The sequence below is a fragment of the Amblyomma maculatum genome, chromosome 4 (genome assembly GCF_055883805.1).
Source record: "Amblyomma maculatum isolate TAMU_Amacu chromosome 4, ASM5588380v1, whole genome shotgun sequence".
NCBI lineage: Eukaryota > Metazoa > Arthropoda > Arachnida > Ixodida > Ixodidae > Amblyomma > Amblyomma maculatum.
This window is the reverse complement of record NC_139347.1, coordinates 50,820,675-50,844,887: the sequence shown is the minus strand read 5'-3', so window position 1 is coordinate 50,844,887 and position 24,213 is coordinate 50,820,675. Positions and strand designations below refer to the sequence as shown.

General features: G+C 44.7%; 1 protein-coding gene across 5 annotated transcripts in view; it reads left to right on the top strand.

Annotated features, from left to right (window-relative positions):
• The window catches only part of Eip74EF (Ecdysone-induced protein E74), a 248,097-nt gene that overhangs the window by 87,255 nt on the left and 136,629 nt on the right, over positions 1-24,213 (top strand). Inside the window, exons 1-4 of one of the 5 annotated variants that reach the window (XM_084601380.1) lie at positions 81-245; positions 9,215-9,309; positions 13,599-13,733; positions 18,134-18,451. In XM_084601380.1, coding sequence (XP_084457506.1) covers positions 13,662-13,733; positions 18,134-18,451 — 390 coding nt within the window. In that variant the 5' untranslated portion in view covers positions 81-245; positions 9,215-9,309; positions 13,599-13,661. Of the gene's footprint in view, positions 1-80; positions 246-8,848; positions 9,035-9,214; positions 9,310-13,598; positions 13,734-18,133; positions 18,452-24,213 lie in introns of those variants that run through there. The other 4 variants (XM_084601381.1, XM_084601383.1, XM_084601384.1 and 1 more) reach the window with 4 other exon arrangements.

Below are 24,213 nucleotides of genomic sequence, written 5' to 3'. Positions count from 1 at the left end.
GGAAGTGCTCGCGGGTGACGTCAAGCTCTCCGCCGAGCGCTCCGCGACTTCCGGGTTTCCCCGGCTGCTCCAGCGCCGCGTGCGAAGGCAGGATGCATGTGCTCTCGCTGCGGCGGCCGCTCTCCATGCGAGGAGCATCAGCTGCGTGTTGAGCGCCGGACCCCGAACACCATGTGCTCTCTCGGATTACTGCGCTCGACAGAGAAGAGCAGCTCGGCGAGGCCGCGAGGGATGCACGATGCGAGGTATGCAGAGCGAGGCCCACCCGTGCTCGCGAAGGCACACGGCCAAGGTCGTCTGGCGATTGTAGCCTAGGAGCCTAGGACGCGTGCAGTTGTCGCTTGCGGCAACGCCGCCGCTCACGAGCAGTGCGCGAAACCACGTGTTGCGCAACCGACCCCCGGCGCTCTTGCTTCAACAAGTGTGCCTCCCGCGAAGGCCGGTATGATATCCTTTTGTATTATTTTTACGTCATGTGCTGTGCTCGGATGAAGAAGGGCGACACTGGCTTGTGTGTGGCCTGCCCCGTGCTCTGGGTCCTCCGACCGCTTCCTCCGGCAACCGAGCGCGGGGCGTCACCATCTCTCAGCGTCGTGGCGTTACGGCGGGTATGACAAGCCGGTCTTCTGGGCGCTGTCACTGTTAACGTTTCAGAAATGTGGCACGCCAACCTAGCATGGGCTGTCATGCTCTACGCAGCAGGCGACGATCTACACATCCCATTGTAACAGCGCCGAACGGTACGCGCGCCTAAAGTAGGCGCGCAGGTAGCGTGGGCTGGGAAAAAGGTCGCGCCGGAGAACCACGGCGCTTTCATTCATCGAATCAGGTAAGACACTAGCTAAAGGCTTATACCAGCGCCTGAGAGTGGTGGCACAGCGGCTGTCACAGTCCCGTTTTGTGCGCGCACGCGAGTCGCGACGGAAGAGGGAGGGAATGCTTCCGCAGTGGGTCGCGGCCGGAGCCCCGGCGCCGATCACCGCCGGCCGGCGCAGTACACACAACGCGGTGGCTTCCCTGTTTCGCGGAAATACGGCCGTGTCGGAATGAGCGCCGCTTTCTTGGCCGCTGGCCAGCCGGCGGGTAAAATAACGCTTCGCTTCGCAACTCGAGCAGGTTCTTTCGTGCGCTCTCACGCGAGGCTCGGGCCTTGTCCAAACGCCGCCCACGTGGCTCTTCGGGAGAGGAGGAAAGGTCCCGTGGAGCTGCATACTAGACGGTGTCTCGCACGGCATGTTGCGAACGGCAGCCTGAACACGAAGGGACGTGCAGGAAAGGGTGTGGGGAGCGAGACTGCTGGCTGTTAAGCGCGCTGTGGGGCATTCCCGTAAAGTGTAGACTTTACGCTCTATGAAGTGGAGTTTACTTATTTCGTTTTAGCACAAGAGGATGCATAAACATAGCTGGTCCATTCCTTTCTGCACTGCCATTTTACTTGATGGTAATACCATCACAGCCGAAAATATGCATTGATCTTGTTCGTCCGGCATCTAGCTTATCTGCTTAATTTGATTGTGACTATGCTGCTGTACGCGATTTGTTGCGGTGGATAAGGCGCCCGTCTTCTGGATAAAGTGCCTCGCTGTACGTCGTGGCCAGGAGAATTTATTCGCTGCATATGTTGGTGGCGTATGTGATGTGCATGTGGAGGTATATGTGCGCATCACCTCTCTGTAATGTCCAACAGTCGCCTTGGTTGTATGTTCTGTAAGCGTTTTGCATCCGATCTTGCACCGTGCTTCCGAGCGAGGATAGGCGCACCGAGGATTAATTTTTATGGGCCACGTCCGGGTAATCTTTTTGTAGCATAACTAGAGACCTTTCTCTGCACGTTCCTCGCGCTACTTCAGTGGCTTCGGCGTAAAGATGTTTTTTACCGACTCAAGCGCAGCACCGACGAAATCCATTTGTTGAAACCGCTTTAATTCTTGCCTACATTTATTATTTATTTATTCCTTTATTTATTAGAAAATACCAAAATAACCGCAAAACTTCTTCATTCATAAATCGTCAACAGCGACTGTGCTATAGTCGATACGTTTAGCATAGTGCGTAAAACTTCTGCGTACTGGGCCACCAGTGTTCACGCGTTGGTTGGTCCCAACGCGGTAGGCGTGCGCGCAGCTGGCCGGCAACTGACGCCACCTGGCTCTTTCAAGGCGAGCTGCGCGTGCGCACTGACGGCGTGTTCTAAGCGGTAGCGGCAGGCTCTATGCTAAACGTCTATAAAAATGGTTACTGAGCATTGAGATCGTGCTTTTTTTATGATTTTCAAAAGGCACTTCGTGCAAGTTATTAGTGTACAAATCGTCCCCAACATTTCTCCGCCTTCGAATGGTAAGCGGTAACGGTCAAATGCCGTCACCGCAGGTGGTGCGCTCGTGCGCTATTCTGAACGCAACGCATTGAGTGCATGTCCGATTGACTGACTCCGTATAGGAGTGCTCGAAGCAAGAAAAAAAAAGTAATAAAGCTTTATTACAAGCGTGGCCGACATGTTCATGTCGTATGCCTGTACAGGGAATAATCCGATCACGGAGCGGAACTCCGTTCACGGTTTTATATCCCACATGCGGCTTCCGTGATCAAGCATTGCCATGCGGTTAGGTCACCGCAGCAACGAAATCAGTCTTCGTTTCCACCATCCCTTCGCGTTTTTTCAGTGACGCTCGTTTTCTTCCCTAACTTGTGAAGCAGACCCATTTCGCGTGATATATGGCATTGCTCTATCATGATCGTGAAGGGACGATCTAGCTATCAACTATGTCGCTGCCACTGACGTTATAGCAAGGGTCTGCAACAAAAATTCTACAGAAATGTGAGCCTTTGTTTCAAGAACGCGAACCAGGTTCACGCATCAGATTTACCACCAGACTCGTCATATAATCAACTACTAGGCATCGTCTCCACACTGTATGCTTCCTCTGTAAAAATGAAAAGATGAACTGGCCCCTCAATCTACTTGAACTTCGTACGGACTGCCAAGAGCGAAGCTAGAGTACTAGAATTGGTTCTAGTACACTCTAGCGAGGTAGTGGACCGACCACCCACCCTCGCTATCACCTTCAAGTATTTATTTTTCCTGAGTATAAGTGGACAGCGGTATTAATCGTTTTACCCTTTCAATATATAGATCTGCCCGAGTTATCTCGAAGTAATGACAATTCGAATTTTAGGCAGAATTAATGGAGCTCGCGACGACGCTACCTTTTCCACAAAGTAAGAGTGAGGTCTGGGAACGACACGTTTTGGTTGATTTTTATTTATTTTACTGTTATCGGTGTTTCATTTTTGTCTTTATTTGAAGCTTGTACTCTTCGTTTATTTTGTGTTTATTTTTCAGCTGCTGTCCCACGACTGACGTAATTTTCCCAATGCGGCCCTCACATCAATATGAGTTTGAGACATTTGCGTTGTAGGATTGTATAGAGTCTATTCCTCGAAAGGAGGAATGCCTAAACTTAACTCAAATTCCATGATACCGAAGAGGACGATCAGTGTGGTGGGGCTTCGCACCTCACCTGTTGGGTTACTACTACCCTGTTTTCGTTACTTGGAACTTAACTCCCGCCTAGCGGACTCCCAACAGTGGGTTATATACCCCCAGTTCGAGTCAACGACGCTCAGGACGAGGGCATTTCGCCCCTGATCCCCGCTACGCACCTCAGTGCTCACAATCAATGAGAGACGAAAAGACATGAGCAAGTGCCCTCATTTTTGAGCATAACTCATGTGAGCAGTTCGTGACATCCTTTCCCGGCATAGCTCCGAGACAGGTACCATCCAAAGGTGGTCTTAAAAATGTCCGCATACATACATAATGCATCGCATGCAGGGCTTCCGATGTTGCAGAGCTCTTCCTTCAGTCTTTTATGCTGTATGTGCAGGTACGGTTGTGCAGCGCATACAGACTCCATGTTGGCCATAAAGGCGCTCTGGAGTGAACCTCCAGCCTTACGTCGACCCATGACATGGCAGTTGTCATACAATCGCCTCACTTTCTTTTCCGTCCTTTATCCTCTTGGAGTGTCTGGTTGGCCTCGGAACAGTTCAACTGGTGGTACAAGTGAATTCCCCCGGGCCCTGGCTACTAAAGCGATATTTCTGAATAAAGTCCTCCCTCGCTATCTTCGTCCGGTGACCGCGGATGCTTTTTGTCAGCTTCGTGCAGCCGTCCACTACGTCGGTGTCGCTTCTCAAGCGTCCGCTTCGGTTGCCGGAGCAGCTGTTTTAGAGCATCCGGGAACGAAGCACGTGACGCCGATCACTACGGCTGTCCTGAACATGACTGGACTTCTGCTTTGGGCCGTCGCCAGTGGGAAGTTGAGCTCATCGAACAGACTCCTCCACTTGCCGGCCTTTTTCGCAGCAACACACTTCTCTAGAGGCGGTCGCCTTCTGCTCTCTGCCTCTGTAGCCAGTGTCCCCTCGCGGGCGTTTTCTGGGACTTCTGGAACTTGCTTAACTTGCTTCTTCCGACCGTCGTTTTCGAGGCACAGGAACGAGAGCCTCTCACTTGGTATAGTCGAAGGCATTGACAGTCGGCGAATGAACATACAACAGCACTGTTGGTAAGCTGACCAACCGCAGAATTCGCATTTTTTTTTTTTTGCTTTGTTATAGCTGCATCTGGAGTAGTAAAAGCTTCCATGTGCCGGTCTTCAGCGGCGCGTTAGCCGGGAACGTGTTCGTTTAGAGCTTCGAGCTCTGGCGGGTCGGAATGCATTGCTTTCCGGCATGTTCTGTCATTGCGGTCTCCTTCTAGTTTTTCTTTTGGCCGCCATGCCGCTTCTCTCGAATGGCGACATCGAACTTCGCCACCTTTCTTTTAGAAACGGGACCGAAACATCCACATATGGCTCGCTCTGCTCAGTCGCGATACGATAGACCGATATATTCTCTGATGTGTCGTTGCGGCTGATGGAGCCATATCGCTTTGTGGTAAGATGCGCGTCCTTGGATTCTCGCATTGATGATGGTGGATTTTAGTGGCGCAAGGGCAGCCATGTTCGTGGTAAAACAATATTGGTGTAGAAGGCCTAGGAAAAAAAAAACTTAAAATATGTTAATGAGTCAAAATGCGGCTGGTATCAGTTAAGCTCTAAATGGTCAAGACACCTCTGTGAGGGCTCTTGCCTGGCCAAGGGTCGCTACGTCGCCGACTTGTGAGATTAGAAAAGGAACTTCAAGCATCTTTTCGAGCATGAGAAATGTGGTGGCGTTCAGTGTTTGCCTTAAAGAAAACCTGCCAATAGAAGTTTAAAATACTCCTTTTTTTTTTCTTTTTTTTTTGTCGCATTGGTCCTCGTTACGGGAGCAGTCAGGTTGCATGCTATAAACGTTTCTGGCCTTGTCTGTGCGCAGGGGAAACATACATCGCTCTTGGGTAGCATATATGAACAGCCAGCAGCTGCCGTGGCATGGTGACTTGCACCCTGCCGCTGCAGCTGGTTTACCTTGCTGATAAGACTGCACTTGCTAAATGGCAGCGCGCATGGTGTTCACTATACAGCGTCCACTATGCGCAACTGGCGGAGCCACGTCAGGCTGCCGCTTGTCGTACAACTGAACTTCCTCGGCTAAATCGATTTTGCGGGCGAGACTGCATATGCGTGAAGGGGTTTGGCCACGCTTCACTTAGGTCCTCATTCCGAGTTTTGCGTCGTTTTATGTTTTCTCACTGGCATCAAGTAATTTCATTGGTGGAAACACCGGAACCAGATGTCAGTTCCACTTACAGTTCCGGCGTTTCCGCCAGTCAGATGAGGGCAGGCAAGGAGATAATTACCTCTGAAGACGGCGCAAACTCGCAACACTGACCCTGGAATCTCCGCCCCTCAGCAAATGCCTCCTCGACGTCGCACGAGGGAGGGCGCCACTGTCCACTGCCCGCTTCGGCAGATCTGGATGTGCCGGCTACGTGTGGCGGCCAGCGGCATGCATTGAATGAAGCGGCCAAGTCATGCAGGCGCTGAGGCATTGGGTTATAGCAGGCAGGCGCTATAGCATTGCGGTGATGGCTTGGATAATTCCAGCCACGAAGAAAGGCTGATTAGATACTTTTTCCGTATGGTGATGCGCGCTTGCGCTACCTAAAGACACCCTAGCGCGACCTCCTCGGGTTGATCTCGCGAGAAGATTGGCGAAAAGTCTTTGAGCTTTGACTCCACCCCTGTGCTGTGCGAATAGGCAATATATGAGAGGCATGCATGAGAGGCATTCGCGAGTATGCATGCACCGCTGCTGAGACCGCGGGAAACTTGAATCTCTCGTCGACTGTGCCGTATGCTCAGAGAAGGATATGCAGCCATTACCTGGAATTCCCGGCTTTGATATGGCTTTAACAGCTGTGTGCGGAATAAAACGAAATGCATGTTGTAACACTTATGAGTTTTAGCAGGGAAATGCACGTTCCAATAGTTAGTTGCACTTTCGTTCCATGCACTGCTGGCACGTCTGGTTAAGGCAAAATTTTCCCACAGAGAGGACGTGAAACTATTCCGCGTTCTTACACTCGTTGACGTGAAGTCCTTGTGGACGGCTTGCGCTATATTGTAGCTGGACGTCTGTAGTGCACAAGTTGAACAATCATTGCCTTTCAATTTCTCGACGTTTTTTTTTATCAGGTCCGCCCAGCAAGCATCTTTTCCTTAGTCTTTGGTTCGGGTTCTTTAGATGTTCTCCGGTTCTGGGCACGAATTAGTTCTAGGACAGGAACTTATAACCAAGAATTTTTTGTCCCACACAATAATCGGAGCTCTGATGTCGAGGCATCGGATCCGCACTGCTTGCCTGTTTGAGCAACTGAAGTATTCGTCGCCACCAAAACTGCGCTGCGTGGGCAGCTGGTTTCTTCAAGGACAGCCGCTTTATGCCTGAATTCTTTCAGCTAGGTTTGTAAGTTTTTTTTTAGATTTTCTTTTTCTTCAAAAACGCGTGGTTGCAATTGGAAATAAAGGGTTGTCATTCGTTCAGGATATCACCGCTTTACCAATCGTTGGCAAAAAAAAAAAAAAAAAAAAAAAGGGAACCCGGCTAATTTCTTGATTCAAAAGTCGCGCGTCCGCGTTGCGCGCAAAGCAACGCCCACAACTAAACGTCGCTCCGTGCGCGCGACCTTGCTACCTTATTCATCTCGTTTTATCTTGTACCGGATTATTTCTTTTTTAAACCAGCGCTGTGGTACCTATATGCCATAAGCCATGAACTAAAAACAAGAAAGAAGAAAGAACACCATTGCTACATGTACAATTGTGTTCTGTGAAGCTTGCGCATATTTATTAATTATTATAACCTGCTTCGTTTCGTCGCCACACTGTGCCGTCACAGTGCTCGCTGATGTTGTTAGGTGACTATATATAAGGCTCCTTGTGGCCAAGTCCTCTCATCCGACCAGGCACACAGCCAACGGCAGGCCCCCGTCCCAAAGTCTCCTGGCAAGGTTTTCGTTGTTGGGCATTGCACCGCCTAGCAACACTCCTGGTGCTCGTGTGAATATATATGCAAATGATGGCCAATGGGCCCTCTGAGAGCAAGCATCAGGTAGCATCGGCGTGTTGTAATTATAGGACAATATCGTTCCCTGACATTATAGCGAAGTTTTATATAACAATTCAAGAACCTGAAAGTAAAGTTAAAATAACAATATCGAAGGACCAGATCGAGTAGCTGCGATATTATGCACATACGCACCAGTGGCCTCAATTAATCAACTTTGCACGAAGAAGGCTACATCGAGGGCGACACTATAGCAGAATAGCACAACATAACTGTAAGGCATTATGTTGCTGTCCTGGGTTACTACCTGGGTTACATATTTACCTAATAAAGGAGACCTAGCAAAATAAACTTATCGAGTGTACCTATAGTAATACCCATGTTCATTTCCATCCAAAGTGGTAGTGTGGTATCGCTGAAATATTAATGAAAAAAGATTTTCAAAAGATTAAGAGTTTTATTAATATATCCAATGGTTGCTATAAGCCCTATGAGTAAATTGCAAAGTTCTGTTCATATTTATAGTATATTCAAAAACCCATGGGACAATGCTTGAATTAGGCACTTAAAGTAAGCTTATGTAATTCTCGAGCGTTGCGTTAACGTTGCATACAGTAACGTACGTTTTTCGTTCGACAAACACTACTGAAACATACTTTCAATGCGAATGAAGAGTCCTGTCCTGACTTCTGTTATTGCATGGACACCATTGAACGCTGAACATGAATTATCAGTGGTACTTAAAAAAAAAACTTAACACGTCACGTATTTACATGCCTATTGTTAATTTACAATTCCATTTGGAACTTTACATATATGTTTCAAACATAAAAATGCATTATGTACAAAGCTGCAGTGTGTTATTAACTTTTTAAACGGCTTTTTAAAGTCACTTGTGTTATTTTATTCATAACAAATATGTGACGTCATTATGATGTTTTGTGCTCCGCGTCGGGTGCATATACCCCATATAGTGGCAGCAAATTTTTTTTCTGCGCCATGTGTACGTGTTTGTTGAGGTGCATGTCAAGAGCGCAACATGACGTTAAATTGTCGCAGCACTTCCTGCGTTATGCCACAATTACGTAAACCCACATATAGTACAACCGAAGCGATTTGCATGCGTACGTGCATTGCGACCGCGCTGGTCGGAAATAGGGCCAGAGCCTTCATACTACAACATCGGTACGTTTCGTGTGAAACATCGCTGCTTGCACAGGCGCTCCGCCGACAATCGATGCCCGATTCAAAGCGCGCGCCCCTCCTCGAGTTTAGCCGCATCTCCGCCAGGCGGATTCGCGGCCAAAACAAGGTGCCGCTTCCGGGAGGCAGGAGGAGCGGAGGCCGTTCTTTTTCATCTACTCCCGAAATCAGCTGGCGTGGTTTCGGTGTCGTCGCGGCGACGGACACTTGCGGCCGCGTCTCCAGCCCATCACCCGGCGCCCTTTAGATATGGCTCTCCGCAGCACTTGCAAGCGTACCGTGTCAATGCGTGACTCCGGAGCCAAACCGTTACGCGCACCGACGATGGCTCGTGGTAAGCCGCGCGCCGCGATGTCGAAAAGCCGCCGCGGTATACGTGCTCGAAAGTGGTTTGCCGTTGCCGCCGTCTCGCGGCACGTCTCTGTGCGTGCCAGTGTACACGAGGTTTTGGCGGTTGAGTCCCGGGTGATGCCACCAGTGACACGAAAGTGCCATTTTCTTTCTCTTTTCGCAGCCGACACCTCTGCAGTTTGTGATGGCAGTATTCCAAGGTGGTGGGACATACTGTTGACGACCGACTGCGTCTGAACGGCAGCAAGATCGCTGCGGGTATGTGGATTATCACCTTGGGCTCCCTTCTGCCGGGTGAGCGCCGTCCTTATCGAGACATGCAGCAGGCAGGGATCGATGCATGGCGCGAACGCGCGGCCATGGGCGCGGTGTGTTGAAATCGTGTTGACGGAATCGACCGCGACCTTTCCCTCCACGCGCTTTTTTTCTCTCCTTTTCCTCCCTCGGCAAGAATTGCGTAACCCACGATTTCGAGCCGATGACTGCTTTTCCGGGTGTACCGCTGTCACTGAGATAACGCGGTCGCAATTGGAGCTATTCATTCAGCAACGCGCATCTTTAGCGCGGCTGCGTTGGCTCTCCAGGCGGCGCGTGTTTGAAGGCCACGTGCGCTGGCGCATCCACATGTAAACATGCCGGACTTCTGACGAGCTCGTCTCTCCGGCTCTTTCAACCGACCCGTGCTAGCTTGGTCCATCAAATGTTGTATCGCCCGGCCGGCTCTCGCTCATTATATAAGCTTGTAGCTGTCCGTTTTCAATATGCATTACATCTAAAATTTGCGTACCGGTCTTCCGGCGGTTTCAGTGACGCGCTACCTCTACAAAATGCTTTGCGATGGAACTGTGTAAAATCTAAATAGATGACTTCCATGATATTTAAGGCCCGTAGAGTGCTCTTCGCAGCAAAGCAAGCCTGTCATGCAAAGAAGCTTGGCTCGGCAAACATTAGCCAGAACGTGTGGTGGCTTTCCTTGATCGAAATGGGGCATTGTGAGTTTGCGATTTGTAAGCTGACAAAAATGTAGTCATGCAAACAGAATGTGCAGTACCAGAATCACATTGCTGCCAGTAAAATGCATTGCCACATACTGCAGGCTCTAGATATCTATGCATTCACATTGCTTTTCTGCATACCTTTATACATAAAATTAAGCATCATTTTATATCTTGTCTGGGTTAACTACATGGCAAATTGATGTGTGTCCTGGGTCCGTATTCCAAGTTTGAATCGCTATCAAATATGTGGCTATCTTCCTGACCTCTCATATCTGATTGGTGGATGTATTTAAAAAAAAAAATATGCTTTATTACTAGCAACAGTTTTGCTCAACTTTGATATCTCCCTTACCTCTCATCTGATTGGTGGATGCATTTTTAAAAAAATTACGCTTTATTATTAGCAACAGTTTTGCTCAACTTTGATTTTTTTTTGTTACCAGGCAAATACAGACATCTTTGGCAAATGTCAACTCAAGTAGTCTTCCCTTTAGGTTTGAAGATATCGGGACCCAGCATGTTGATTTCTTTGTGAAGTTAAGTTGTCATGGTGTGATGCTTGAGACTGATGCTTTTTAAATGTTAGAAGTATTCACGAGGTTCTTTCATATTGTTTGTAGTTTAGTTTTCACATAAATTTTTTAGTGGCACCAATATATCTTGAATTTGATGCAAAAGCAAGCAAAGACAGCAACTTTTGGTGCATAGGAATGACTGGACCGGCATCAGCTGAGTTTTGTTGTTTGCACATGCCTTTTAACATAAGACAATCGAGCTATAAAACAAATACACCTCAGAAATAAAATGCAGGCTGTAAGCAGTGCCGGTCCTGTTATTTTTGTGTGGTGTGACATCTGTTTGCTTGTTCAATTTTACGCTCTTTTCAAAATATCTAATCATGAGTTAGCCAAAACCAAAGTACTGTAGCTAGACAATTGAAGATGTCCATGGCAGACTTGATCTGTGGTTTGCAAGTGTCTTTTTAGAATTACTGAAATTATTTGAAAACTATACAGTTGCATGAAGCTGTGTTCGTATGGTACTGTTGAACCTTGACGATTTATTGAGTGGGACTGAGAGCACAGTGAAAATTATTTGCCTTTTGCTTGTTTGAGAATGCGTTGATTGCCCTTGCACAAGTGGCTTTTTTTACATTTCAAGCCTTTGTGTTTTTAGGAAAAAGTAAATTTCTTATACCACTAAAATGGCGTACCCAGTTAAAGAAACTATTATAGCCTATTCAAATTTCCAAGTGGACCAACTGGAATGCCCAATTCTGTTTTCAGCCTTCCACCAATTACTGGCGATGGGTGAGATCCGTTGCTCACAGTGGGTCCTGGGACATACCGATAGGATTCAGTGAATCAGAACCGTTACATATGATGGGTCCAGTAGGACATAATTTAATGCAATGAGCCAGACCCACTGCATACAGAGGTTTTAGTGGAAAATACTAAGTGAGGCGAAACGAAAACTGCAAATTTAAATCCCCGCTAGGTAATGGAACCTATATGAATTGCATGCTTTGATGGAAGTCATAGCTGACAGGCTAGCATATGTTGCGCACTAGAAAAACCATATATATAGCAAGACAATGATAGCATATAAGCTCAGTATATATGGTTGCATATGTATGGAGCTTATTGCATTGGCCTGCAACATGCCTCTGCTCCCGCTTACACTTATTGATTAGACTCTTATACTGGCGTCAGTGGCACTTGCCAATTGAGAACGGTTTTTTGTTTAATTTTGACGGCAGTGACAGCGTAAATGATGAATAAAATTTGGTAGGTTAAGCTGCTGATAACATTTATTATAAAACCAATATTAGTTCTTCCTTGTTTGCCAAATATATGTAAATGTTCATATGAATACATTGAGTATATTTGGATAGACCCAATTGGAAGAAGTTGGTGAGACTGTTTTGGCTCACCCGTTAGCAAAGATTGACCCAACTGAGTATTAGTTTCGAACTTGACCAAACAATATAACAATTGTTGCTGCTTCCAAATGGCAGTCTGCTTAGACTTCGGGTTACTAGCTGCTAGGTCCAATTGGATTCTCCAATTTAAACCAGCTGGGAGTTCATTTGGAAGGAGAATTCCATATAGAACCTGGACTGTCCTAGGAAATGAGAATTTTTATTGTACTATCTAGTTAGAAAGGTCAGTGCCAACTGAGACCAATTGGAAAGCCCATTGGGACTGTCCGATTGGAATGAGAATTCTAATTGGAACCGATTGAGTTGCATTGGCGCTGAAATTGGGCGATGGGTTGTAATGTCTTTCTTTTTCAGTAAAAACATCTCCCTTTATTTGTACAATGCAAGAAGTTTATGCAATGAGATTTGCTTTGAAAGCCCAAATAATTCCAGAAGGAACACAACAGTGAGGTTTTGCGTACTCTATAGATAGGTATAATTTGAAAAATCGTGATAGTTGTTCTGCTGCAGAGGAGAGCAAAGGTAGTGATGTTAGCATCCCGAGTATTGTGTGACATGTGTGTTGAGCATTTTGATGTCCGAAAACGCTTAATTGGCTTCTGAGGATGATAGTAATAGTGCCTTTGGCCTGCTAATTTTTACTATGGTCGGTGACATGCCTGAAACAACCCTGCTTCAGACTTTCATTTTTCTTGCATTCATCATCTGCTTGAAAAACTTGACCATGAAGAGCAGAGAAGCTACCAGGGCCATAAGTTTCCTGAAACATACTGTGGTACAATAACATTACCAGTGCCTACATGAATATCACCACAGCCAATGATGTGGGCTTTGCTGCTGGGGCCGTATTAGCCAGTGTTGCTTAGCACGTGATAGCGTTATGTGCTTTGAGGCCAATTTTCAATACGGACTGCATATAAAGACTGTTCATCGAGGCACGGGAATGTTTGAGCAAACATTTCGAATAGGGCTTGCACATTATGCCCTCATAATAACTACAAGAAATGCACCTATGTGGTCACAACTTCTATGTCAGTAAAATTGAGTCTTTTCACAATCTGAGGATGCAGCTCGTCAGATTGCTAATTGTAATCACATTACACTGACAAGCTAGTTAACCCGGGGTGATGAGCGAATATGACAGTTGTTTTTTTTTTTCGCTTAATAATCTGTACTAGAGCCGTAAGAATAAGGTTGTCTGTGTCGTTAACTGTGACACTGTTTGATCTCGTTGGACAGGGAAAATGCGGCTAAAAGGAAGTATGGAAAGTATGACAGTCATATTTTTCTGGCTGGAAGTCCACTTGCATGCAAAGTCATCATGCTTGCGTGCTTGATTGATTTGTTGTGAAATGGCTGTAAGGTGGTGAGTCTGAAGCATTGCTATCTTAGCGATATGCGGTGTCATATACTTTGTCACAGAAAGTTAATGCAGAATCATAATTCACGATTGCAGCCATTTAATAACTTGGATTTCTTTATCCAGATGTACATGCATTCCTTAGTGTGAGGATTACAAACTGCAGTGAATCTTGAATGGCTCTTTGTGAAACCGGGACCAGTTTTTATTGTGCGCCCACCTGACAGTGCTGTCCTTGTTGTTGCAGGGTGGCTGGCGTGTTGGGTGGCAAGAGCGTGTGACCGTGGCTGCCAGGGAGGAGCCGCCTGCAATGCCGTTCATAGAGGACGACCTGCTCTGGTGCCCCAACACTGACGGCAAGATGGTCGACCTCTCATGCCTGGTAATTCAGACCGCTGCTTCAACGTCTTGCCTCTCTGCTTTTGGGGTGTGCAGGGGGCAAAAACAAAGAAAAGGTTTCAAAATATATTGCTCATATGCAGCAGGCGTGTACATGGATATATGCATGCAGTGGGGCTAGTGATACACTATATGCAATGGTTGTACACTGTATTCATTAGGAAAAAAGGTTATTTTTCATTTTACTGCTATGTGAATTATTTTACGGCCGCCATTGTCGACATATTTCTACCATCAACATTGCCCCACATCTGTCCTGCCAGACTAGCCGATTGCAACAGGATATTTATTTTTATTTATTCATATACCCTCAGGGCCCGAAGGCATTAAAGAGGGGAGTGGGAAAGATACATTGGTACAGGGTACAGTGCAGCATAAAACAACATAGGAGAAACAACAACACGGCGAAAAGTGATCAAAAAAAAAAAAAAAGCGGAAAAGCAGGTGAGGCAACAAGGAGAAAAAAAAAAAAACATTTCCGACAGTCAACAATGTCACCGAAAACGAACAAAAACAATTGACTACCATCTATAAATATAGATTACATACGGCAGTCTTAAAAGAATTTGGGTCCGTAATATCAGCAATGTGCCTAGGAAGGTGGCTCCAACTGACAGAAGTGTTTGGAACAAAAGAATAAGAGGCGTGTTTAGTACGACATGATGGAACACCTACTTTGTGAAGATGATCAATGCGACCTGAAACATATGTGGTGGTAGTTAGTAGCCGGCTCTTAAGAACAGGATTGTGGTAATAGATTTTGTGAAATAGGCATAAGCGAGAAATTTTTCTGCGTAGTGAAAGCGGTGGCAATGATAATGTTGTTTTCATAACGGTAACACTGGAGTTACGGTGATAGTTGGATAAGTCTGCTCGTGTATCAAACAGTCAGGATCATTGGGAATAAATTGATGACAATGATAAGTGCTGCTGTAGTTCGTGTTAAATCATAACCTGGGTTTGCGCAAAAGGTGCCGTGACAGGCAGACTACAGTGCATGCCCAGTCGAAGAGGACCTTTGGAATGTGTGTCGAAATATTGTTGGTTTCAATCTACTCTGAGTGATTTTCCTGTTTTATATGAAGCAGCCTGCATCTTCTGCAGAGAAACATGTAGAGAAAAAATTTTTTGTTTTTCAGACTAAGTGCTAATTCTTAATTGTGTCACATAGCTTTTGCTTTCAATTCTTCTCTTAAATAAAAGAGAATTTCTACAGGCAAAGTTGGTAATGAGTTTTGCATGAAGTTTTCTGAAGGGACAGGCAGAAATGACCATCTACTAGAGGTGCATGCAAGTGTTCCTGTGTGATGCAAAAGTAGCTTCGAAGGGGAACAGCTCTTTTTTTTTTTTACTGATTTCATTTCTGAATGACAGTGTGACTTTGCATTATTAGTCCCTTGCAGGTGTTTTGGCATTGTTCTGGCTGCATGGTGGTGTGTGCCGCTGCAGTGGCTCAGTGGTTGGGCGCTCGACTGCTGAGCCCAAGGATGAGGATTCAATCCCAGCTACATTTATATGGAGGCGAACCACCAGGCACCCGTGTACTGTTCGAGTTCCAGGTGGTCGAAATTACCACTGGATATTTGCCTGCTAATGAGATAGAACAGTCTCTACATGCGTAATTTTTCATGGTGCCCTCATTACAGGGAGGGAGCGTGACAACGGAAAGCTTTTTCACTGTAATAGCGCACTTGTAGGCTCATAATAGCACAGTTTTTATCAGGCACTGAACCTATATTTCACGAAAGATAATTTGCGTAAGCAAGAAGGGCCAATGTAACAAACACTGTGGAGCACGTATGACTACATGGCGCCTCCCAAACATGAAGGCTTTTGTACGTTTACAAGTTTATGTCTGGGGATAAGGTGCTTTGCTATTCATAAGGCATCGGGAAGGAAGTGACATGATGATTTCATTCGAGTTTCGTTTCCTTTGGATTAATTTTTTATGCTTCATTATTGGTCAATGCTCCCATCACTGTGACTGTAATCAGCCGGGAGGGTAGGTAGTAGGAATGGAGTGAAATTCAACAGAAAGAATTGTGCCATGGTGGCCTTACATTCCTTTGCATGCGATGCGTTCCTTCCACTGCTTGCAAAACGGTCAACGAAAAAAGTGACCTCATTGTTCTTATTTTATAGCTTAGACATGATTAGAAATCTATTTCATAATAAGGTAGCATGTGGTTAATAATATTCTTGAGTTAAAGTGAGGGATGTGCGAATATTGAAATTTTTCAATATGAATATGGTAAAAAAAAATTGTCTTCGAACATCAAATCGAATATATGATCATCGAATCATTGGAAAAAAAAAAAATGATAAATTAAAAAATGACAAACATTTTTTATATTTATTTCAGAATGGACATGGTATTTGCAAATAAAAATAAATTAGAATTGCACAGAAGTGTATAAGCTTCTGAAAAGTCCAGTATAGGTTTTATACCGGATTCTGTATACTATATTTTTTTTTATACAGGAAGGAATGGCCTGCATGAAAGTGGTTGGAGCTGTCATATTGCTGCCAAATACAATCAACTCTCTTTAATTTGGCTTTCAGAGCACCAGTATAAATCTGAATTAATTAAAAGGTCAAATTATTGAATGGGCTTGAAAAAACTGCCGAAAGCCATTTGCATCACAGTAATTTTATCACAAGAACACTTGCACAATGGTTTTTTGGATTTGAAAGGAAACTGAAGTGAGAACAACATTTTCTACCGGTTTCACCAAGTTCTTTGTTTTGCACACACTGTCGGAAGACCCTCTTCAAAATATTAAATGTGACGCCTTGACAAAAAGGCCCATCACATTTTGAGGACGCTTCACTGCATAGCCAATGCTCTCAAGCATTGCGGTGAAGCACGCAGTGCGGTGAAATTGCAGTGAATTCAATAATTTTCTAATCAAAATATCAGTTTTCCTAATGCGATTCGAGTAAAAGACATATTTAATTTGTATTTTAAGTTTGAAATATTTACACACCCCTAGTTAAAACGCAAGTGATGTTGACTTGCAAGTTTTTTTAGCTTGTTTCCAGGGCAAATGCTAAACAGATCATGACCATCACTGGTTCTTGCTTATATGTAGTGATAAATGCAGGAAATTCATTTCTTATGCATCGTTCATCTGCTCGTTGTACAAAGATCTTCACAGTCAATGTCCTTGATCTTAAATTCTTGCCATAGCACGCTTCGACTGCCCACTGCACTGCTTTCATGCCAGCCGTTTTCAATCACCAGGCAGTGATGTTTGTCTTGTCTGCTGTTTACTCTTTTAGGAGCCTAGAAAAACAAATGCATGTCGAACACGAAATTGCCGCCATTGACAGTCAAGCAAGAGCTTATCTTGATATTTTGGAACAAGCTTGATTCCACCTAGGGTGCTTACAGGAAGAGTCCGCTGAAGTCTGCCATACTTGATTCTTTGAGGCAGCACCCACTCGATGAAGACCGCTAGTAGGTCGACTCTGAATAGGTCATTTTTGTTAGTGTAATAGTATTATTCATTCAAGGATAGCAAAGCATTGAGTGTTGGTAATTGTTCAATACACAGAGTCACAAATGTGATGTCAGTGTCGTTGCTGTTGCAACTGTTGAATTTTTAGCATACTGAACTGCTTTGCTCCCGTGCCTTACTAATGTCCAAACGAACTGTCATAGAGGATGCGCAAAGTTAAATGCTTTGATGAATTTTACCTTTTTTATATTTTTTATGTCTTGCTGCAGCGACAGGAGCAGCAACACATCGGTAGCCTTGTCGAGCTGGAAAATATCACTTTTGGTTTTCGGCTACAAAGTTACATGAATGTGATAGCTTCTTTTACCTTTTCTTTTACCGTGCCTCAATTATTTGAGTACCTGGCGGTACATACGGCCATTTGTGGGACATCAAGACTAAAGGCATTTGTCTCTGCTGTGTTAAAGAATACATTGGGCTCATTCTTTGTGCATTACTGCGAGCCTGCACTCTTAGTTTGTAGACTTAGAAATCATGCTGTCCATTGGAATACTGAGCTGTTAAACAGTACATTACAATTGAAAATGTAACATTTATTCAGTATTCATTTTATCTGGCATTATGGAAGAGAGAGTTGCTGTGTTCTACAGTCCTGTCTCTCTGTAAAGAGTGCTCTGTATGCAAGTTCACAAATGTTGGTTATTTAAATGGCGTGAAGGACAAGGACAAAGATAGAGGACACACATACTAGCCCGCAGCTCAACGCTTGCAAGAAGATAATGGCTGCATGTGGACGGAACAACAAAATTAGGACTACAGCCTAATGAAACAGAATCAAACATAGTTGTTTTTCATGGCTGGACTTGCTACTAGGTCCAAGTTTCGCTTGCCAACGCCTCTCTCGTTGTGACTTTGCCTGCAGGACAGTGGCCCAAACGTGCTGGTGGAGCCACAGGGGGATGTTCTGCAGGAGTTGACGCACACAGACCTTCACGGTCTGGGCATCGACGAAGAAGAAGAAATTCTGCGGCAGCTGGCTGACCCCGGTTTCGAGATTGATGCCATTTTTGCCGACTTACATGAGCCCCAGGGTGCGCCAACTGCCGTGGCCGTGGCACCACCACCCCCTTTGATGCAGCCACAAGACGATGCCGCAGGCATCGGCCGCAAGCGACGGCGCCGCCGGAGTGATGATGCCCCACCAGGGTGTAGCGGCCTACAGCAGCCATCCTTCCACTCGGTGGGCAATTGGGAGACTGTGGCTTCAGTCTGGCTCTCCCCGTTCAAACACGGGGGCACTATCATTACCATTGGACCTGTTTACATGATATGGGTCACAGCTAAATGTTACAGGCATGAAATCTCATTTCACGATGCGTGGTGACCATAGTAGCCATATTACTGATCAAGTTGGACGGTGACATTCAGAATGACATTTGCTAACATTTCTTATCTTTCAACTTCATTTTTGGTTTTTGAGAAAGAATTCTTGGTTTTGTCACAGCACCACAACAGGATGGATTACATATACTATTACAACACACTGCCACTGCTCCGCTGTCATCAGCAGTAATTAGGTCAGGCATTTGCATGGAAGATCTGAGGGCTGATGCTGTGTTAGAATCACTTGCAATTGCTTTCTTATACTATTAGGACATGTAGTTGGTCAGGGCTTATTTCATGTAAAGATTACTTGGCTGCCTCAAAAAGAAATCTACTTTACCTTGCTTCACTTCTGTTTATTCTCCGTGACTCTGGTACCAGAGTACGAAATTGAGCCTTATCATTTTGGGACCATATAATGAAGGAATCAGAGAAAAGGACATGATTACTTCTGCATTACTTTCTATTTATTCTTGCATAATGCTGTCCCGCGTGCGGCTTTACCATGTATACACCTGCATTCAAAACCCAAGGTTAAAACTTTATTAGTGCCACTAAAATTCAGCATGCTGCAAATTTTAAACAAAGGCGTTTGGTTCATTTCCAACTCTTCATCATGAACCATCTAGCATTTCTCAACTTTATAACTGACCAACTTTTCCTATTCTTCCCGGGAAAGGTGGAACAAAATGACAGACAAGGAGTTGTTGAGTGCTGGCTGTAATTTATTTCCAAATTTGTACAATTCATACAATGTTTATTTAAAGCCAAAATTGCATAGAGTTGACCTCTGTGCCCATTGAAATGCTACCCAGATTTTAACTGATTTTCGGGAATCATGACCAGCCACTCAGCTGAGCAACTAGGGTAAGCTCTCTGTTATAAAGGTCTGTATGAGCAAAACCCCTCATGCCAACTCGGTATGTCTGCTCATCTCTGATCATGTGACCACCTCCGCATTTACACTGTGCCTCGCGCAACCATCTTCATTGTTGAGTGGGATTCTACCATTCTCTTTTAACGCGATAGTGTTAAAAGCCCCATTCACCAAAAATCCAGCGGTGGTGCCGATGCCGGTGTCAGCGTTGGCGCCGTGAGCGAAAAATTACGAGCATGGCGCTGGGAGGCAGTAGCTGGCAGCTGACATGGGTGAGCGCTAACTGGACGTATTGGACTGTAGGCATTAGGTAGGTAGGCATTATTGGCTAACTGGAAGTTAGCAGGAGCTGCCAACTCGGGCCTCTCCTTTCAAATGGGAGGATGATATCAATCAGCCTGCCAGGACCCTTACATTCACATTGCTTCTAGGCCACGCAGGCATGTTATCGATTAAATCGGGGCTTTATATGTAGGCTTGTAGCCTATGCTATTGCTTCATACTCTTAAAGGCAGAGCTTAAGTGTCCCCCATTTTTTTAAACACCTCTTGGGTGCTGCACATTGCCAGGAGGCGAGAGTGAGAGCCCATAAATATGGTAGGATGCACACAGGGAGAATGGGGTCATCCGCATGTCTGCGATTTCTTGAACAAACGTTGGCTGTGTTTACGTCACACTATCACACTGCTTAGCTCAAGGCCCGAGCACCCTCACACTGCTGTAGCCAACCAAGGTTAAGGCCGAGCCGAAGCCGTCGTATGCAAAGAAATGCATGTGTCGCTTGCCTTGTCGCTCGAACCTCCCATAATAGAAAATTTCGCTTTTAGTCCGGATTTCATGATTTTCCGGTGTCCGGTTTGTCACATAGCTCCTCCCCGAGTTCTGTCTTCATTTCAACAAGTGGGTCATGTTGGCCATCACTGCTGTTGCTGCACTGCTGCTATAGAGACCTTACATTAGCTGTGAGGCAATCACAGAATTGAAGTAAAATTAACAGTTTTCTTCTCAACAGTGAAGGGCTGTACATCTGGAGTGGCCTAAACATAAGCACAGGTAGTTGAGGTGGTACGGTTACTCGATTCCCAGTGTCACTGCACTCCAGCTGTATGTGCAACATCACTTGCGGCGCATATGCTCACTTGCATAGTTTGCTTCCTCACAACAAAATCAAGGAACAGTTTATGGATGTGCTTACTAAGCAGGAGTGCACTGGCACAACATGATAATGCACCTCCCCCGTGAATCTATGATTATGTCTTTGCCATCACAAGCATGCCGGCTTGGGCGTTGTCTGCTGCTCCCTTTGCGAATTCTTGTTTGCGTACAGGTGTTCACAAAACCTCGCGGAACACAAAAATTAGAACAAAAATTAATTTCTTGGAAATTAAGCCTACAGTACGGACCTAAATGGTATAGTGAGCGCTTCGCTGTGTGACCTATATGTTCTGTCCCTCATTGCCTTGTGAAGCCTTTATAGAGCAAAGAAATTTGATTTTTAATTGTTGTCCATATTCCGGAAACTTTTGTGGGAACCTTTACATGCATTTGCTACTTGCTTAATCCTACTCCTCGAATTAGTGCCTCTATAATGGAGCCCCACTGTAGTAAGCTCAGGTATAGTAAAGTGAAGCTGAAGTTCCAGTTCGTCTTTTTCCGTGGGCAAGAGTACATTTTTTCCCTTTTATAGCAAAGACATTTTTGATACAAATCGGACATAGTGAAATACATCTGGCTGTGGTGACATATTTCTTATGAAATGACATCACTGCACGCATGCTACGTAGGGCATCAAGGCACATTTTTCTTTTTGAAAAAAAAAAAAAAAATGGTAACCTGGAGTGCTGTTATTATTTTTTTAATGGCTTACCACCGGGTTCACCAGCTCTGAGGAGAAGACAACTTTACATAAGGCTTGGAACTTTGAGGGAAAGCATGCTGTGCATAGGAAAAAATAGGTAAAGCTGGCTACAAACGTAGAAAGAAGGCAGCTCGGTCCATTCAGAAAGCGAAAGAGAATAAAAGTGCAGTGCAAAATGGGGAATGGAAGAAGCGGCTGAATATTTACAGCACTGTGCAGTGAAAGCAGCAGTGGTGGCAAGAAGCGGAGGCACTGCGTGTGCGGCTTTGCCACATTTGACTCTCACGTGCATTTCCCATCTATTGCCTTTTAAGTGACAGAACAGTGGAGGATGATGCCATCTTCATGCAAGGCTTTGCTTCTTACATGAAATCAAACTCAGTTGTATTCTTAGCCATGCTGCATTCATGCTAAAGATCGGTTTGTGGATTTTACATCCTAAAGCTACTCAGGCTATGCATGATGCTCATTCTTGTTTCTTCCACTAGACGTTAACAAAGGAGGAACTTGCACTAGGTGTTAACAAAAATATATCATATAACTGAAAAAAAAAAACAAGAAAATTACACAAAGAGGTGATAGAGGGATGGAAGGTATTTTAGAGTGTCGTTTTCATAAAGCAACAAAATATGTTTAGTAAGTAGCAATTTAATTACCAGGTAGCATCTTCAGGGCCATGTCATCACCAACTGATACAGTAAAGATCCTGATATAGCAAATAGTCTTACCGGTCCGAGTGACTTTACTGTAACGGATTCTAATGTATTAGCTTACACATACTCATTAGCGTAAAGTTGTAAGCTGCCGCATTATGTGAAAGACCACCCAACGATGATATCAAGTCCCATTCTAGCCAAGCCATGTGAACGTGCCTACATGGCCTACGAGTAGCATGTCTGTTAGGATCCAAGGATCCTGAAAGGGTTTGTTTCTCACCTCAAAGGAAGACATGAGTTTGCAGGTCCTGCTAGCAAGGCCTTGTCATGTTTTCTCATGATGTCACACAACCTGACAGCCAATCATGCCTGGCCATGTCACCTACCAACTACAGCCAGCCAGTGGCATGCCAGTAATTTTTTGCTCGCAATGCCTGCCCTGCCGAGTTTTTTGGAAAATGAGGCCTTTAATGCTATTGCGTTAAAATGCCTAGCCCTTCTCATACCATAGGTAGCACTTACATTTACATTGCACACTCATGACCATCTTGCAAGTTTTCTTATCCTCATGTCCCTGACCTTAATGTTCAGCGTGTTCGCTTTATCTCACTGTGATTGCCCACTGCTGCATGCTGTCACAAAAATGTGACATTGCACCATGTGACATGCACAAACATCTTTTGAAGCAAACAATGCGAAAAAGTGGGGACATGATCACACCATATCACATGCCTTTGTTCACAATGGATGGATGGACAGATAGACGGATAGCCAAATGGTCTGGCAGGCAGACCGTATGATATGTAATTTCGACTTCCACAAAAAATTTGTTTGTTTTTAACTCAAACCTTATTTTGAAAAAAGAAAAGAGGGCTCATGTCACAGTGGTAAATAAGGTAATCTGTGCTTCATAGTTCTAAATCACTACAGCAATTGAGCCAGCCTGCCTCAATAGCTGGAATCACTAACGAAAAATTAGCAATTATAATGCGGTTTTTCAAAATGATACTTTACATGGCATATATTGAGCTTTGACATCATATCTATTTCTCTGCTGTTGAAACAGGAACAGGTGAGAGAAGAAATTAGTTATACATTATTTAGTGCTTTAGGTGAATACCGTTTGATTATACACATATACTGAAATGCTCTATTACGAAGAGGAAGGTACGCAACCGAAATTGGGTGTCCTAATTCCTTTAAGCATAAGTGAGACCATAATCAGCATGCTGATGGCACAGCAAGTTCTATGTTTATTTCTATATCCCCCTTGACTGAGAATCTTTCATGAGGCTCTTGAAACAAGAGGGGCACATAAACTTGTGTGCAGCAACAGTGATAGTAAATGTCGTTGGCATTGTTCCTTCCATTCCTTTCCTACATTAGTGCAATATTACCTATACATAATATAAGCAAAGCCTGGTATCATTTACACTCTGTAAGAGTGGTGTCTCGGAGATGAACAGTTGTCTTGTAGATGAGCACAGATGCTTTTTGAAACTATGGTGCAAACAGGGGCCCAACATTTAGACAATTGCTGTGGATGATTGTACTGCCTCTAGAAGAGAAAATTAACCTCAGCCACTTGTTTCATTGGGCCATGTGAAAGAATAGTCCTTTGCTTCCACACATACTTGATGTGGCTCACAATAATAATAATAAACATTAAAGCCATGCTCATTTTGTCTCTAGCTGCAAAAGCTTGATGCAATGGCTAGTTCTCGCAGACATCTGCCACTCTCAAAGGTGATAAAGATAATTCTCGGATTTTAGTTTTTCCTGGCACACAGAACAAGATGAAGCTACTCAGTAACTTTAGGGAATATCATGCCATTGCTTTATTTCTCTGTACCATTTAAATGATCATGATGGCACTGAAGCAAGAGCGTTCACGATGATGAAGCAAGCAAAAGGTGCTCAGGTAAAAAAAACTGAGGAAAGTATGCTACATGGTGATAACATACTATAGACAGTTTATTTGGACCACTTCTTGTATACACATGCCAGCATATTCCAAATATATAGGTAGGAAACAAAGAGACTGAATAAAACTGGGAAACGATTGGTAATGTGAAACTTGACTACAGGTGTAGAGGTATTTGAACCATAGGCTTCGCAAAGAAATGCAGGGCCAAATTTGAGTGCAGGTGTAGAGGTATTTGAACCATCGGCAATCACATACAGAATATGCAGGGTCAAAATTTGAGTACAGGTGTAGAGGTATTTGA